Source organism: Solanum pennellii, chromosome 3 (genome assembly GCF_001406875.1).
Source record: "Solanum pennellii chromosome 3, SPENNV200".
NCBI classification, from domain to species: Eukaryota; Viridiplantae; Streptophyta; class Magnoliopsida; order Solanales; family Solanaceae; genus Solanum; species Solanum pennellii.
The window spans coordinates 65,470,525-65,486,521 of NC_028639.1; the positions used below are offsets into that span (position 1 = coordinate 65,470,525).

The 15,997-nt window shown below is 34.4% G+C and overlaps 2 protein-coding genes across 9 annotated transcripts in view; one reads left to right on the forward strand and one right to left on the reverse strand.

Annotated features, from left to right (window-relative positions):
* Positions 1 to 2,690: 2,690 nt before the first annotated feature.
* Positions 2,691 to 9,602, forward strand: LOC107014802. 8 transcript variants are annotated; one of them, XM_015214890.2, is made up of 13 exons: positions 2,691 to 3,060; positions 3,715 to 3,766; positions 4,110 to 4,382; positions 4,484 to 4,558; positions 4,642 to 4,700; positions 4,794 to 4,929; positions 5,112 to 5,208; positions 5,288 to 5,354; positions 6,410 to 6,508; positions 6,830 to 6,919; positions 7,283 to 7,437; positions 8,417 to 8,518; positions 8,985 to 9,602. In XM_015214890.2, exons 3-13 carry the CDS (start codon positions 4,130 to 4,132, stop codon positions 9,103 to 9,105), a joined length of 1,254 nt encoding a protein of 417 aa, XP_015070376.1. In that variant the 5' UTR covers positions 2,691 to 3,060; positions 3,715 to 3,766; positions 4,110 to 4,129; the 3' UTR covers positions 9,106 to 9,602. The 8 variants fall into 8 exon arrangements, with proteins under 8 accessions (XP_015070376.1, XP_015070375.1, XP_015070377.1 ...); XM_015214889.2 differs by having other exon boundaries at positions 2,699 to 3,060; positions 4,099 to 4,382; XM_015214894.2 differs by having other exon boundaries at positions 2,725 to 2,884; positions 4,099 to 4,382.
* Positions 9,603 to 10,521: 919 nt separating this feature from the next.
* LOC107014870 (asparagine--tRNA ligase, chloroplastic/mitochondrial) overlaps positions 10,522 to 15,997 on the reverse strand; it is a 7,808-nt gene continuing 2,332 nt past the window's right edge. The window contains exons 4-15 of the mRNA XM_015214980.2: positions 15,323 to 15,427; positions 13,990 to 14,127; positions 13,349 to 13,429; positions 12,992 to 13,069; positions 12,773 to 12,841; positions 12,586 to 12,660; positions 12,409 to 12,492; positions 12,209 to 12,295; positions 12,000 to 12,095; positions 11,852 to 11,926; positions 11,185 to 11,311; positions 10,522 to 10,926 (exon numbers count right to left, since the gene is read on the reverse strand). Coding sequence (XP_015070466.1) covers positions 10,811 to 10,926; positions 11,185 to 11,311; positions 11,852 to 11,926; positions 12,000 to 12,095; positions 12,209 to 12,295; positions 12,409 to 12,492; positions 12,586 to 12,660; positions 12,773 to 12,841; positions 12,992 to 13,069; positions 13,349 to 13,429; positions 13,990 to 14,127; positions 15,323 to 15,427 — 1,131 coding nt within the window. The 3' untranslated portion in view covers positions 10,522 to 10,810. The remainder of the gene's footprint in view (positions 10,927 to 11,184; positions 11,312 to 11,851; positions 11,927 to 11,999; positions 12,096 to 12,208; positions 12,296 to 12,408; positions 12,493 to 12,585; positions 12,661 to 12,772; positions 12,842 to 12,991; positions 13,070 to 13,348; positions 13,430 to 13,989; positions 14,128 to 15,322; positions 15,428 to 15,997) is intronic.

The following is a 15,997-nucleotide window of genomic DNA, read 5'->3' on the forward strand; positions in this document are numbered from 1 at the left end:
AACAATCAGAATAGTTTACTTATAATAAGTGATTTAATTATTTTTTTTTATTCATAAATTATAAATGTTTGATTAATAATTGACTTTAAATAAAAATGTAATATACGCACATTGATGACAAAAGTCCTTTCTCAAAATGAACATTTAGTTGCAAAGTTGAGATGTGTTCTAGAGAGAGGTTTTCTAAGAAGATGATTTATAGTAAAAAAACTTATCTGCATGATATATGTGTTTAATCGAATTAATGTAACTTATCATAATTAAGTGATTTAATTAAATGACAATGCAGATTAGGTAATTGAAGTTAAATAATATTTTTATACACGTGATTTGGTATAACCTTTCATAAATGTTTACCAATGATTTAGTTCATTATAACTAGAATATCTAAGAAGTAATTATTGTTTCAATTAGGTAAATATCCCTAATAAATCTCAATATTTCAAGTGCATGGGACCTGAATCTACATATGATAGTGGCCCTTTGGAAGTCAAAGCCTGTGCAATAAAAAATTAAGTTATTGTATTATTAGTGTAATTGTCATCTTACAGTCATCAATAAAAGAGATAACAATAACAATTACTAATTGTTTCATTGATAGTTAAAAAATAATATTGACTAATCAATAGTTTAAGACTTTTAGAGGTCCTTAAGGGGTCAATTTATAGTTTAATCTTGTATCTAATTTTAGAATAGAAAAAACAAACTCTACCAATGAGGTTAGGTAGCTATTTTAACACCAACTATTAATATTTAGTCAATTTTTTTAAAAAAAATTATGATGAATATTTTAGAACGAAGGAAGTATATTGAAACTTAGCGGTTTAGCTATATTGAAATATATAAAATCCTTTAATGTTTCATTACTGAAAATTTAGTACTGTTATTATATGGAGAATTCTTCATATCTAAATTTAATTATCATTACTTTATAATTTAAGTAGGTGAAGCTAATTTAGTTTTCTTTCTTTAATAAAACATATTCGTTTTGATTACGTATTTGTAACTACACACGATTAGTTAATTGATGAAATCGATGGAGTAAGAATAACTCTTCTTTTGATTTCTCTTTCTTTGGGAATAATTAACTATGTGATTAGTGAATTGTCAATACTTCCACGTGAGGAAAACATTTGGATTAGTGCAATAAAAGGGTTTATTTTGCAGATAATTAATAAAACACATTAATTAGTCTATAAGACATCCTTTATATAGTATTATTAGTCCTCTTAAGCAAAGCCAATAGGCAAAACAAACGTCCATGATAAAATAACTAATTAAGGTACTACGCTCCTACTATTAAAGTCAAAACAACACATTCCTAAATCCTACCGACAAAGGCTGACTAATTCAAATAAGCAGCTGAATTATTTTTGTTAGAAAATATTTTAATCTTTATGCAAATTAAATCTAATCATTTAATTAGATATTATTATTAATATAAATATCAGACATCAGACATCGTGCGAGAAAAGAAAAATCGTTGCAGTACACTCTTTTACTTTGCCCATACCGGCCAATCTTAATTCTCAATAACTCAGATTCTTCGTGCCATTGCGCTTATATTTTCCAAGTAGATAAGAGCTTTTAACTTACATATATGGACATACTATAATACTTTTTTTAGTCCTAGCATCTCATTTTTATGTATTATAGAACATGCAAATTGCTTTATTTTAAAGATTATAAAATTTATTTTGATAAAAAATTACAAGTGGGAAGAATAATTTAGATACAACCCATAGTAAATTTATACACATGTAAACTAAAAGGAGAGTCATTAATGGACTTGATTTGTTCTTTGGCAATTCATTTAATTATTTTACAAGAGTACGGTTGTACGAAGTTTTATTTATTTAATCTAACTTATCTACACTAATCAAAGCTAACACACATTATGAATTAATTGTTAGCTAAATTCCGAAAACATTAGAAAATAAAAATCCCAGCAAGGCTCAAATGAACCACAATTTGATAAGGGAAAAGGATCTGATATACCCTTCAACTTTGTCATTTGGAGCTGATATATCCCTCGTTATAAAAGTGGCTTACATATGTCCTTACCGTTATTCAAACGGCTCACATATACCCCTACCTTTATAAAATGGCTCACATATACCATTCATTTAACGGAAGTTAAAAAATTAGTTTTAAATTTATATTTATTACTTCTAATTTTCAAAAAAAAATTATTTAGGGGTATATATGATTCTTCTATCAAAGTTCAAGGTATATTTTAATTTTTTTCATACATAAATTATTTTTTGACTTCTTTTATTATAATTATTTGAATTTCTTATTCTTGTTTTATTTTTTTCTTTCATTCCTTAATTTAAAGAAAAAAAAATTAAACTATTTTCTTGTGTGTATTGTAATTTAATTTCGTATTCGAAGAAAAATTTTGGTCATCTACAATAAGTTTTACAAGAATATTAGTGAAACATAAATAAATTTGATTATCAAAATAATAATTATAAATTAGTCATTGAAACAAAAAAAAGTCAAAAAATATATGTTTGACGAGGATTAAATTTATTCATATGAGATTATACTTTTTAGAAAAAAATAATAAAAATTTAGATTAAAATTATATTTTTTTTCATTTTCATTAAAGGAAAAGGGTATATATGAGCCATTTGTTACGTATATATGAGCCACTTTCACAGAGGGTATATTAGCTCTCTATCTTTATCTCTCTATTTTTGACGATTGCTTATCAAGATTTCAACTGTACGTTGAAGATTGAAGAAGCTTCCTTTATTTTTCTTCAACTCTTTTTAAAGACCCATTTTCTATCTCTATTTATTGTCTTTGTCACTTTTTTTTTTCTTCCACAAATGTTCCAAGATTGAAATTTGTTAGCTGATTCTACAACCAAGTTGAGGTTGAGTTGATTTCTTTTGTATTTGCCTTTTCACAGAGGATTTGGGTTTTGCTCAATTAAGCTAAAGAGTGTCTATAGTAGGGTTTACTTGCTTCATTTTGAATCAATTCCCTGAAAATACGAACCCCATCTTCTTGTTGTTTATGGAAATTTTTGGGTCCTCTGTTTCAAACCAGGTATAATTTTCAATAATACGAAGTGGGTCTAATGATTTCAGTGTTTATCGATCATATTTGTGCAAAACCTGAGCTGAGCTGCGACAGAATTTAATTGATTTGATTTGATTTTGGAAGCTTTAATACAATTGAATTGAATTGGGTTTCTTAAATTCGCATGCTTATAGAGTTTTGGTAATTGGGGTTGGTTGTTTAGCTGCTCCACTATCGTCCCACTTGGGGATAATTTGAACTTATGAGCTTAGTGCGCTTGGTTCAAATTAGTTGTACAAGTTGGGTTTTGCTTATATGTTCGTTTGCTTTATTAAATGGGGTTTGCAATCCTTTACTCCAATGTTACGTGAATTAGAAGTTTGTGGTTCTCTTTCTTTCATCTTCCTTTTTGGTTCCCCTTTCAAGAGAAGAAAAGGTACTTTTTTGTGACTTTTTATGTAATTGGGCTCAAAGCCGCCAACTTGTTTGACAAATCTGTCCAAGTTCATTATTGAAGGAAGAATTTAAGTTTTTGTTAGAGGTAGAAACACTAGTCTGGTAATGTAGAAAACCAATGCACCTGTCACTTTTCATGCAATTCTTGTGATCTCCTTTTTCCTCTTTATTTTTACTGCCTGTTTGCACCTATACTCACATGAATATTCTTTACTTCTGATGCAGAAATTACCATAGAAATTGACCTATTGCCTAATCTGCTGATTATAAAACCAGGGTAAGCTGGTTTGTTTTTATATATATTTAGTTTAGATACCTTTTGTGCATATTTAACATAAGAGTTTGTTGACTTAACAGATGGTTCTAGTAGCAGTCTATGCCTCTATGAGATAGTACTCGTGAGCAGCCAACTGTTTGTTGGTTGCTCATTTATTGTGATTTTATTTCACTTTATGACTATTCTCCAGCTTGAGTCATCCAAATTTTCTTGTGATGATTTCGCAGGGTTATTCATGTTAGAATTTTTTTTCCTAAATGTGTTCATGATAGTGGTCATTATTTTTTCTTGACATAATTTTTGTCTTATGACCATTCTGTAATTTATGGTAGTGCTCTGGCAGATACGAGAAAATTTTAGGATATGGGATGCTTTCTTTCGACGCCGCAGGATACTGGTGGGATTAGAAGGCGGCCAGGAAACATTGGCGAGGTGTCTGTATTTGTTCCTGGATTACGTATTCCTAAGCCGGTTGATTTCTCTCTTGCACTTGGTGATCAATTGTCGAAAACCCTGATGGAGCGCCTTTCCGCTCTCAGGACCAGAATAGTGGTTATGGCAGGGCAAGAAGCTCCCACAATTACAAGGACAAGAAGGAAAACTGCTACTCAGCATGGTAAGTTGCAGAAGAAGCATAGATATGTCTTTCGGAATTCGACCATGTTTTTGTTTCTTCCCTTACATGTGGATATGATGCATAACAGCTTTTTCTTGCAGGAGGTTCAACCCTTGCTGATCTATTGCAGGCTCTCGAAGATTACTTGCCTGTTATTTTGGGGCTAGTTAAAGATGGTACATTCTTTGGCTGCTATCTCGTTAGCATTTTCACTTTGTTGATTTTAATTGTGAGATGTCGTCTTCTTGGCCATTTTCAGGTAGCACATTACAGCATAAAGTGCAATTTATTTGGGTCAATCAAGAGGATGATGCAGAGGTCAGACTAGAATATATTTTCTTTTCATGTGTAGTCTTCTATGTGGTTTTGCCACCATGAAGAAGAATTGTCTTATTTGTCAAAATATTTCAGGAAACTGCAATGTTTAGTGCTTGGTATGAAATACTGTCCGTTTTGCACTTGATGGCAACACTATCATTATCACAAGCTAACTTGCTTCTTCTTCCTAGAACATCTCTTGATGGTTATTCACCAAAGGTATCTGAAGGTGGGTATTTCTCCCATGTTTAATTTTGCAGATACAGTAAATGCAACGTAAATATCTTGACGTGTTATTTTAATTTATAACACTTGTTTTTTGCGAAGTCTCTAAACTTCTCTTGGAACTCATCTATCTTCGGTTTCAAATGTTTCTTTCTTTTTCCTCATTTTATGTTTAACATCTGACAGAGAGCAGGCGATCTTCTGTTGATATTTTCCTAAAGGCTGCTGGGTATCTTGATTGTGCAGTTCGAAATGTTCTTCCCCAGTTGCCAGCCGAGCAAAGGTTTTGATACCTATGCAATTCGAATTAATTATGTCAGGGTTTTGTGTTAGATTTTCACTATTATTTGCTTTGTAATTAGGAGAAACCTGCCGGTAGACCTCGCTGAAGGAGTTCTGCGAGCATTGTGCCTCCAAGCATTAGGGCAGGTAATAGCACATTCATAGCATATATTGTTTCGGTTGCATATTTGAAAATTTAAATTGCCCAAATAACACCAATATTTTCTCCAAGTTCTACTGAATATTCTCTCTTTCTGCATCAATGAGTACTCATTGATATCTGAGATTGTTATGGATGAATTTGGACAATGTAATTATATGAAGTAAATAATCTGCTTCTAGTGATGAACCTTTCAGCTTCTCTTTACTATAGGAATTTCTATATTAATCAATAGGATTTGTAGAAATTATCTATGACCAGATGTAGCAGATTTGCTTTCATGGATCGACTCAATAAACACTGGAATGAAACATGACATATTCATGCAACGTTAACACTATATGTGCTATCTTGTCAATCTCGATATTCCAACTTTTGTAGTCTCTGTCCTAGTGTGTAGTTTTGCTTTTGCATTGGTTGTTAGTGGAACTTGACATGCTGTTGTTACCTATGCTTTCAATGGATAGAAGCATACTCTAATGACACTAATTAACAAACTGCAAGATACGTGTTTAGTATCTGGAGACAGCAAAAACAATCTTACCGATGCTTTCAAGGATGGAAGCATACTCTAATGCACACTAACTAACAAAGTGCAAGATTTGTTTTTAGTATCTATGGACAGCAAAAGCAATCTATTTTCAAAGATTTATTGTTATAACTGTGAACAATTGCGAAGAGGGTCTTCTGGGTACATGCTTAATATCTAAATGCAGCAAAACAACTCCATTTGGCAAAATTTCTGTTATAGAAATGTGCATGTAGTGAAAGGAATCATCTGAATTTTAGTGACCTAAATTCAGCGGACTTTCGTGCATTTTAGCCATTTAGATTATGTCAGCTTAATATTAATCTATCCCTGAGCATTAGACACATGCTTGTTATTTTGGCTGTAATATGGTGTTGTCCATTTGCTTTTCTGTGCTAATAGTTATTGTTGAATGGAACTGTTAGCTGTTGCTGAATATCTAGTTAAGAGAATGTGTACTGTATGGATTGAATTTTCTTCCCTATCTGATGTTACTGTCACCGGTGATCTTAGGCTGTTGATATTCAACTAGGACTTGCAATTGACAGTACTAAAGCAACACTGGCTGTCAAAAGAAGGCTTGCTTGTGAGATGGTAAAATACTGGCAGCAGGTATTGAATCCTCTTGCCAAAGCATACTCGCTTGCTTTGTTTGATAGAGAACCATGTGAATTCTCTATATTATTCTGCTATAATCTAGTTCATTTCATTCCAATGCTAATCTCTGAATGCCACACTTATTGCTGAACGGGTAACTTGTTTATTCTCAAATAGCTGGCATTGGCTCTGTGGATCATTTGCTTCCATTGGAGTCCTTGGTCCTTTTAAACTCCTTCCCTAACATAGTAATAGAAAGAGGAAAATAAAGCTGTGTTACTTTACTCCAGATAGTGTCTGAGATATCAACTACGTTGTTTTTTTGTTACCATGCAGGCTCAAGATAACATCATGAATCTTCCATTATCAAATGGTTGGGGAGAAAAGCATAGACTTTTCGTGAAGTGGAAATATATTGAAGCCAAGGTATCTTATGATTCTCTTTCTTGTTTTTACTTATTCGATTGCAACCTAAAATCCTCTTAAGTATGTCATGGAATGGGTATATATAGCATAAAGCAACTATGATTCTTCAACATTCCCTGCTATAGCATGAAAGCTTTCGTCTCTACTCGATTTTCACTGTTTTGATTAGAATTTCTCCAGAGTTCAGGGGTTTTGGAGACTAAGATTAAGAGTTTAGGGGTTTTGGAGACTTAGAAATGTCTCTACTCAACTTCGTAATCCATTTATCCATGCTGGTCTTTGCAAAGTTTCTGCAGCTTCTTTGCCTATCTATTACCTTATTCTCACTACAAGTTTATGCATGACACATAAAATTCTGCGTAGGCTTCAGCATACTATTATCATGGTCTAATCCTTGACGAAGGAAACACGGAAAAATCTCATGGAATGGCAGTAGCTGCTCTGCAAGCAGCTGATGAGTATCTGAAAGAAAGTAAGAAGGCATGTGAAGCTTTCAATGCAGCCATTCCTCTCTCCAGGTAAAGTTGGAGAATCCATTTAAAGTTTTCACCCCTTCATTTCTCTTCAACTCCCTATACTTCCTATAGTTCTTTATATCACTTGCTATGCAGTGAAAGACTTATTTTGGAAAACAAAAAGTGGAAAAAACTACTTGTAGCTCTGCTATAGATTAATTATGAAACCAAATCTATAATAGAGACCAGAACTATTAAGAATATTGGGAACCTACCTGTATGTTTAACTCCTTTAGTTATCAAATTTGATTAGGAAATAACTCTTCCAATCAGATAGGTTAGTGCAGAGTTTCAGTTATGGCATTTATCTAATGACTCAGATGATGGAACAGATCTTCAGTTTATCTTCACCTTAGGACTTCCAACAGGTTTCCTGCATTTGGTCTTGTTATTCATCAATTTGTGCTGTATCCCAGTTATTATCTCTTTTTTATCCTTAGTGTTTCCATCTTTCTGGGAAATATCTTTGAGCATACATTGTTTTCAACAGAACCTCAAAATATTACTTCAAATGGTAATCAGATACCCTTGGATGTTATTTTAAAAAAAGAAGATATCCTTGGATGTGTTTTCTCAAGATGTTACTGTATCTAAAGCTAGTGTTGTTTATATTTCGTTGTACATGAAGCAGTGTTATGAGTAGTTTGCTTCTAGATTTAATAGGATGACTTTACTATTCAAAGACTCATACTAACTTGTAGAAGTAGTGTCTAGTACTCAAAATTTATCAGACTGGGAAAAATCATATTTTCATTTGAGCAACTTTTACACCCATTGATGTGCTATACTGATATTTCACCAGAAGCATCTAGAATTAGAAACTGCATAAGCTATGTTTTGACAATGAGCTTGCTGGTGGACAGGAAGACCTCTGCTGATAGCCCACCTGATTTTGTCCCCCTCCCCCTTGCCTGGTTGTAGCATGCCATCATAACATTTATCCTTTCTTATCTGTCTGCCTGACTTCCATTTGCCAATCCAGAAATCCTCCACTTTGGGGAACGATGAAGTATCTTGCCGAGAAAATCCCAAAGGACACTTCGAGCAAGGTGCGGATCAACAGGGATTTGTACTCTTATGAAAAGTAAGTTTTCTTTTTGTGGCTTTGCAGATATGATGACACTAGGCTGCAGAATCGCTTATCTGAAGTAGATTGCAAAAAATTGATATTGGTTTTGAGGAACAGCATGTTTTTTTGTATTTATTTTGAATTTGGATTGACATATTACAAGGTAACCTCTTGACTTTGATGAGGTACAGAATTGTAATAGTAAGGGAAATCCTTTTTGCTGAACCGCAAATTAAACCAAGTCCTTTGAGCCAAAATAAGAATTAAAAATTAAAGAGACTTTTAAAATAAAAAATGAAAAAAATGTGCAGTTATGACATCCAATAACAAAAATGAGTAGAAATGCAGTAAGAGTTAGATATTCTTGTCTCTAGGGAAGTTTTTAATGAAATAGTTAATGCATGTTTTAAGTTTAATCAATGTCCAATATAGAGTTTCCATGCTGGAAACAAGTACTTATACCTGAAGAGGATTGCTGTAGGATCATGGAGACAGCCCCAACGCTGCCAGACTTTGCGTTGGCTCTCAAACCTGATGAATATCAGCTTCCTCATGTGGATGCATCTTGGGATGATGAAACTTACAGGCAAGGGACAGCTTAACCCGAACAAGCTCAAAGGATGACTTAATTCGGCTCATCAGATTTCAGACTCTGGGAAATCCAGGCTGGTTGAAAATGCAGCATGACTGTCGTCATATCTCCAAGATATCAAACTCCTGCTATTCGCCAAAGGTCCCCTCTTTGCTGCTCCTCTAGTTGAATGTGATCTCTATTTCTTCCAGTAAATTTAATCTTTATTTCCTTTTTCCTATTAGATGTATAGTCAACCCTGTGAGTGAGTTCTGTACAAGTCGCTTTGCTTTTGTTTGTAATCTTTGATCAACAGGAAAAAGGATGTATTTCTTTCCCAGCCTACCAAATAATTTCTAGTTCCACTTGTCCACCAACATGAAGCCAGAACCAGTTGTGCAAGTTTGAAAGAAAATGAATGTTCTATAAATTCCACAATTTGTCTATTGAAGAAGCTTATGAGCTAAAAGAACCTCTCTGTATCTTTACTTTTTTCAATTCCAATTACTAACTTGTAAGTGTATAAAATGCAAACAGTTCTCCAGAAACTATTCAAACGCTAGATCTCTTTGGCACTGAGCCTTTAATGAGGAGTTCAGCTCCTGAAGAACTAGATATTTATCATCCTATGCTTGAAACTAGTGAAAGCAAAAGACGGGATAAGGAAGGGAGAGTTTGGAAAAGTATTTTCTTCCTTGTTAGATTTCTTTGGCGACGACTCTTAATCAGAGTTAGATTTCTCATATGATCAGTCAACTAATAGGTATTGTCTCAAAAAGTTGCTACTTTTGTTGAAAAAACTGGAATCGAAAAGAAATGTGGCCTTTTGAGAAATAACTGTCAATTGTGTGAGCATTTGAAAAAATGGAGAATACTTAAGTTGTTTGCAGAAATAGAAATTCTTCATCTATGCTTGGAACTAGTGAAAACTAAAGTGGAAATGGCAACAAATCAGGAAAAAGGAAGTGGGATATCAGAAACCCATTTTATTCTCTTTGCTTTAGTGTTGGGTGGAAACAGAAAAACTTGTGACTTCATTTCAACTTTTGCACAAAAAGAACAAGAGGATAGATAGAATAATTTATGATTCTTAACAGTTTTCAGCTAGTGTATAACAAACTATACTGCAGGCGGGCTAGAAATCACAAGCTTTTAGTATTTTTGAGTAAAGATACACTCTACGTAATTTTTCTTCAGAAACCTCCACTAATTGAGTGATGCAGAGTCAAATACACCTTAAAATATATAAACACAGCTACTGCAACAATGAGTTAATAATGTTGGACCCATAAGTAACTGAAAAAGCTTTTGCTCAAAGGCTGATGACTTGACAGTGAAACCACAGTTAGACTAGATTCTCCAACTCTCACCAGTTAACTAGCTTTAATCACACAAGCTGTTTTCCTTTTTTTCTTAATAAAAAAGGAACCTACCGTGCAGTGCTTTATAGGGGGAAAAAAAGCCTTTAAATGGCACCATTACATTGGGAACCCTACAACTTATAAGGTTTTGTGAAAAACACAGTTTTTTGGTGTGTTCCATATCTCTAATTATTTCCGAGAAATGACTATAACTTCCACCATTTTAACACGCTCTACAAAATCTATATAATGAATGAATAGTGAAAAGACAAAAAAAAGGATTACAGAAGGTAGTATTGGTGACACTGCACCTTTTTGGACTGATTCATTTTTTATAAAGGTACATTAAGAGTAGTACCCTTTTAAGGTCAAAACTCAAAACTCTGCAGAGCCAGGTGTTCGAGGGAAAGGTATTGCATCTCTGATATTGTCTATTCCAGTCGCAAATTGCACGAGCCTTTCAAAGCCTAGTCCAAATCCAGCATGAGGAACTACAGCATGAAAAGGAGATGTCCAATTATAATCTTATGCCGAAAAATGAAAGACTATAAAATGATGAGCCGAATTAAAGGTATTGCAGGCAGGGTAACTACTTTGAAGGCAAGTTGCAACCAAATTTAATTTAGCAATAAATGAAAGTTGGATCAAGAATAAGGTGCATGCATTACAATACAAAAGTTCTTGAACTTTATGAATGATGACAAATTCAAGCAAGAAAACACTAAATTTATTTAACAAACTCAAATCACCTGAACCATAACGTCGCAGATCAAGATACCACCAAAAGCTTTCTTTGTTGAGGTTCATGTTATCCAAACGTTCCTCTAGGTATTCAAGGCGTTCCTCTCTTTGACTTCCACCAATAAGTTCCCCAACCTGAAGATGAAAACAACCTTGAGAGATTGAGCTAGAACAATATTATACGTCAGGCCTGTCCATCACCTCGACTGGTTTAACTTTATCAAATAAACGGAATCTGGACCTCTAAGTCACCTAGAAACAACAGTTAACAATCCAGCAGGCATCACAAAAGAAAAAATGTTAGTGGGTTCCTGGCAATACCAACCTGTAAGACATTGACTTTGCTCAGGATTCAGATTCATACACGAACATTTCATGCTATGAATAATATTATTGGGTTTTGCATGAATGCCCATCTCATGATAATGTGTGGGGGTGGGGAGATGGTATCCACGACCATCCTTTAAATGTAGGATTCCATGTCTCATCAGTTTCTAGACGATAAAAATAGGAAACTGCTATGCGTACAAGAGGTGGTTTATCTGATGTGAGATGTCTATTTTAGTGTATATAAATAACAACTAATGAAAAAACAATTTATACTCCATTTGTTCGATTAGTAAAAGAAAAAATATACATGACAAGTAAAGAATTGACTAAGTTTATGGACTCTACCCGAGGTACCAACATATCCATGGCTGCAACAGTCTTTCCATCATCGTTCTGCCGCATGTAAAATGCCTTGATGTCCTGAAATTATGGAACACCGTCAATTATCTGAAGTCCCCTACAGCTTCCATAATATGCAGGTAGGAAGTTAAACCTTCGGATAGTCTCTAATAATCACAGGACAACCACCAAAAGCCTCCTCGGTGATATATCTTTCATGCTCACTTTGCAAATCACATCCCCATTTCACCTACCATATGCAGAAGCAGCTCATTACAATTTAAGGAAAAGTGACAGAAGTACGGATGGAGAGACTGGCCAAAAAATGCATGTGAGAAAGCATGCAAATAAAAGCACACCTACCGGGAAATCGAACTTCTTTTTTGCTTTCAATAGAAGCTCAACAGCATCAGTGTAACTCAACTGCACAAAGTTCTTCTCAACAACATCCTGTGGAGCATATGATCAACAATAAGACCAACTATTAGGTGCATACTATAGACCCCAAGCTTAGTGGAGAATACGTTGAGAAGAAAACACATCAAAATCATAGAAATTCATACGGTAAGTCTATTGATGATCCCTTTCTCAATCCAGGTGTCAAAAAAATCCATATCTTCTTTGCAATTCTCCAACACATATTGCACCTTTCAAGCAGATACGTCAATGCAAAAGTCTAGTTGTGAGAACAAAGTAATAAATATTCACTAAGGAACAGCGAGATGTGAAAGGTAACATACTACATACTGGAGATAGGCAGTAGCACAGGCCATGTCATCATCCAAGTCCGCAAAAGCTAGTTCTGGTTCAATCATCTTACACAATAGAACTTAGTGTCAACATTTTATTGGTTTCTGCCCACATATATGGAAAGAAATATACAAAGAAGTTCTACTATATTTTATCAGTTTTAGAGTATAAGCTTACCCAGAATTCAGCCAAGTGCCTGGAAGTGTTAGAATTTTCTGCTCTGAATGTAGGGCCAAAGGTGTAGATCTGAAAACCAAAAGTTGACGTTGTTAGAATATGAAAGAATGAAGAAAATAGCATGAAGGATTCTGTGACCAAAAGATAAAGTTGGGAAAAATGATTACAAGCCAGAGAAGGCAGTAGCATATGAAACTAAAAAGTGAGAGGAGACTCTACATCGGAGAGAGCAGTAGCATATGTTTCACCATTGAGTTGCCCAGACACGGTTAAATATGCTCGTTTCCCAAAGAAGTCCTGCAACACGGATGCAATTTACAAAAAATAATTACAGTTAATGCAGAAATCCAACATCAAATGCATGCACCTATTAACTTTCTGAAATTTAAAAGTTCACATTGCTTGTAAGGATATAAACAGACTTCAAGCACTGTTTATTTCACCCAAACACTAAAAAACTGCTTAAAAGCTATTATTATGTAAATAAGCTGCCCAATCCAAGCAGGCTCTTAAACTGCTAGATAATAGAATTCACTCTAAAATGGGCAAAGCACTCTGTTTGATGATTTGACTTACTTGTGACCAGTCAACAGAACCAGACTCAGTAGTAGGAATAGCACTAACTGGTGAATCTCCACCTTCATTGGAGTTCGGAATCTGTTTGGCAAACAAACATCTTATTCAAGCACGAGATATTTCATAAAAAAGAATATAAGGAAAGTTCTACTAAGATATCTTAATCTAACAAAGTATTGTTGGGATCTGAACGAATTGAAAAGAATCAAATAACATGTATATTTTGCAAAGTTATATGCACAATAGCAAGAAAAAAACTAATCAAGAAGAAAGAGGTCAAGATAAAGTTAACCATAAGAAACCATCTATATATCTAATAGAAGACAAATAATAGCATTATTTCCGCAAGACTAACAAGACTAGAAGTAGACTAAGCTGTAATGCTTTGTGTTAAGAGTCTAAACAACAATATGACAATGCAAAGTAACATGATGTAGAATTTTGATCTTTCAATGCATCATCCTCTTAGCCCTCAACCAAGTTCAGAGCTTTGTTGCTTGTTTCTTTTTTCCCTCCCTTTCTTAGTTCTTAGAAGAGGTAATTAATGTGAAGAGACAAGGCACAAATCGTGCTTGAACACCTATTGGAATTTCGGAGAAGACCACATAGATGATGTGACATATTAAATCAACACTACATACCAATGTAGTAACACAGAATTGCTCGCCAGCTCCTTCACAATCAGAAGCAGTGATTATTGGACTAGAGACCCAAACAAAGCCATTTTCTTGGAAAAACTTGTGTGTGGCATAGGACAAAGCATTCCTCACCCTCGAAACCTAAAAGAAGCTGACATATCAAATTAGGGACCGGAAAAGATAAGGATATTGTCTTATAATATAATTTTGCATCTTATAGTTACCACTGTAAAAAAAACAATAACAGAAGTTTGCATCCATAGAAACAGAGAAATCTATCAAACACAGGAAATGCAATGGCTACTAAGTATGCATTTTTTGACGCACAGAATTTATCCATGGGTGATTTCACGAGTCAAGTTAATCACTCCTTCATGTTAAGTCTAATGCTGTAAATAGAAGACAAATTACCCTTTCAAAATGCCAAATCTATTGTGGTTCCATTAGCAAGATCAATTCCTACCAAGCTACCCTGTACTAGCTTCTCAAGAAATGCTGAGTTCCACCTAATAATAAACCAATAATTTAACATTTCCACAAAAGGGGGATCCGGACAATGTAAGTTAATAGGTAAAATAGGGAATAAGTATTACTTGCCTCAGAAAAGGACAACCAGACAAGAGCCTTGAGAATTTTAAGAACTAGAAAAATAGCCTCCCCATGTGATATATTTGCACAAGGTCTACTGTAACTATTCTACAATTCATTCCACATCACTAGTTACATTTTCTTGTCATAATTGGACAGTGATCCATATAAATGTTCACCTTTTTGGTACTTATATGAGATCTGAAACTGATGGCTATACAGATGAGGGAATAAGGATGAAGGGGCTAAACATAAAAGGTAGTTTGGTTCTAGCATTTACATTAACTGATCACAGGCTGCAGCGGCAACCATAAATATAAACAGGAATGTATATAATTGTCATGAAAAATGGATGTAGAGAAAGTAATTATTTTCTTTCTTTCTTAAACCATTACAGGTCCAGTAGCTAATTTTTCTTGTAAAATAGGGAATTGATTTGTAAGTATGTCAAATAGAAAGGGGTATATCATTAACCACTTGGAGGCAAGGTAAACTAACAAACTTATTGTACGGACGATCAAATAGAATACTTCCTAATTACATGCAATTAACATCATTTTACTACCAAACTAACAAACAAACTAATTGTATGGACGACCAAATAGAATACTTCCTAATGACATGCTATTAATATCATTTACCTACCAAACTACATGAATATTCCAATACCTCCCAAGAGAATACAGGTAAAACAAAATGAAAAGATTGAAAACTAGAAATGACAAAGTGCAACTATCCCAACTCATACCGCACCAAAAGTGTTTGTTCGAGGGCGAAGGTGAGCCTTTGTTCTCAAGAATTCTCTGCTGACCCTTTTCTTCTGGATGGGGAAAGACGGATCACTTTTACCAACCTGCAAGCAACCCAACAAGAGCAAACCTACTGATTAAATGGACAGTGTCATTGGGTATGTTGTTGTTGTCATAACATAGGCAACAATTAGATAAACATGAGAACTACGCAAACACTCCAACTTTTTTTTGATGACAAGGAAACCCGCAGCCGCTACCCTTTGGGTGCGCAAAGTGTAAAACCCCCGCTCCTATGCAAGCTCGCAAACCACATAGGAGAGGTAACCCGTACTAGGCAAGCCTATGTGGGCAAGATACGCATGCTTCTTGAAATTATCTAAATGGAGCTGCTAAAGTGACCTTGTAGCTTCTGCCAATTGTTTCCAACAAATTTGACTCATTTTATACTTAGATAATGAAGGACTGACAGGAAATCATTCCAGGGTTCAAAATTCTCAAGTCAGTAAAAAAAACAAAAGTGCAAATTATGGTATCACATTCAGCATTCATAATTTGGTAGCTCAATATATAAATGATAAATTCTTCTTTGGCATCTAGCAAGCCATAAAACAATGTCATAAGCACTGAGATCTTTGATGATTGTACCCTCCCACCCCCTCACCCCCACCCCC

What these genes read in the sequence shown, in the direction of transcription:
- LOC107014802 (XM_015214890.2), top strand. Translation starts at nt 4,130, where the DNA reads ATGGGATGCTTTCTTTCGACGCCGCAGGATACTGGTGGGATTAGAAGG. An exon ending in GAAAACTGCTACTCAGCATG is followed by an intron (nt 4,383 to 4,483) that starts GTAAGTTGCAGA and finishes TTTTTCTTGCAG; the next exon opens with GAGGTTCAACCCTTGCTGAT. An exon ending in CAGTTGCCAGCCGAGCAAAG is followed by an intron (nt 5,209 to 5,287) that starts GTTTTGATACCT and finishes CTTTGTAATTAG; the next exon opens with GAGAAACCTGCCGGTAGACC.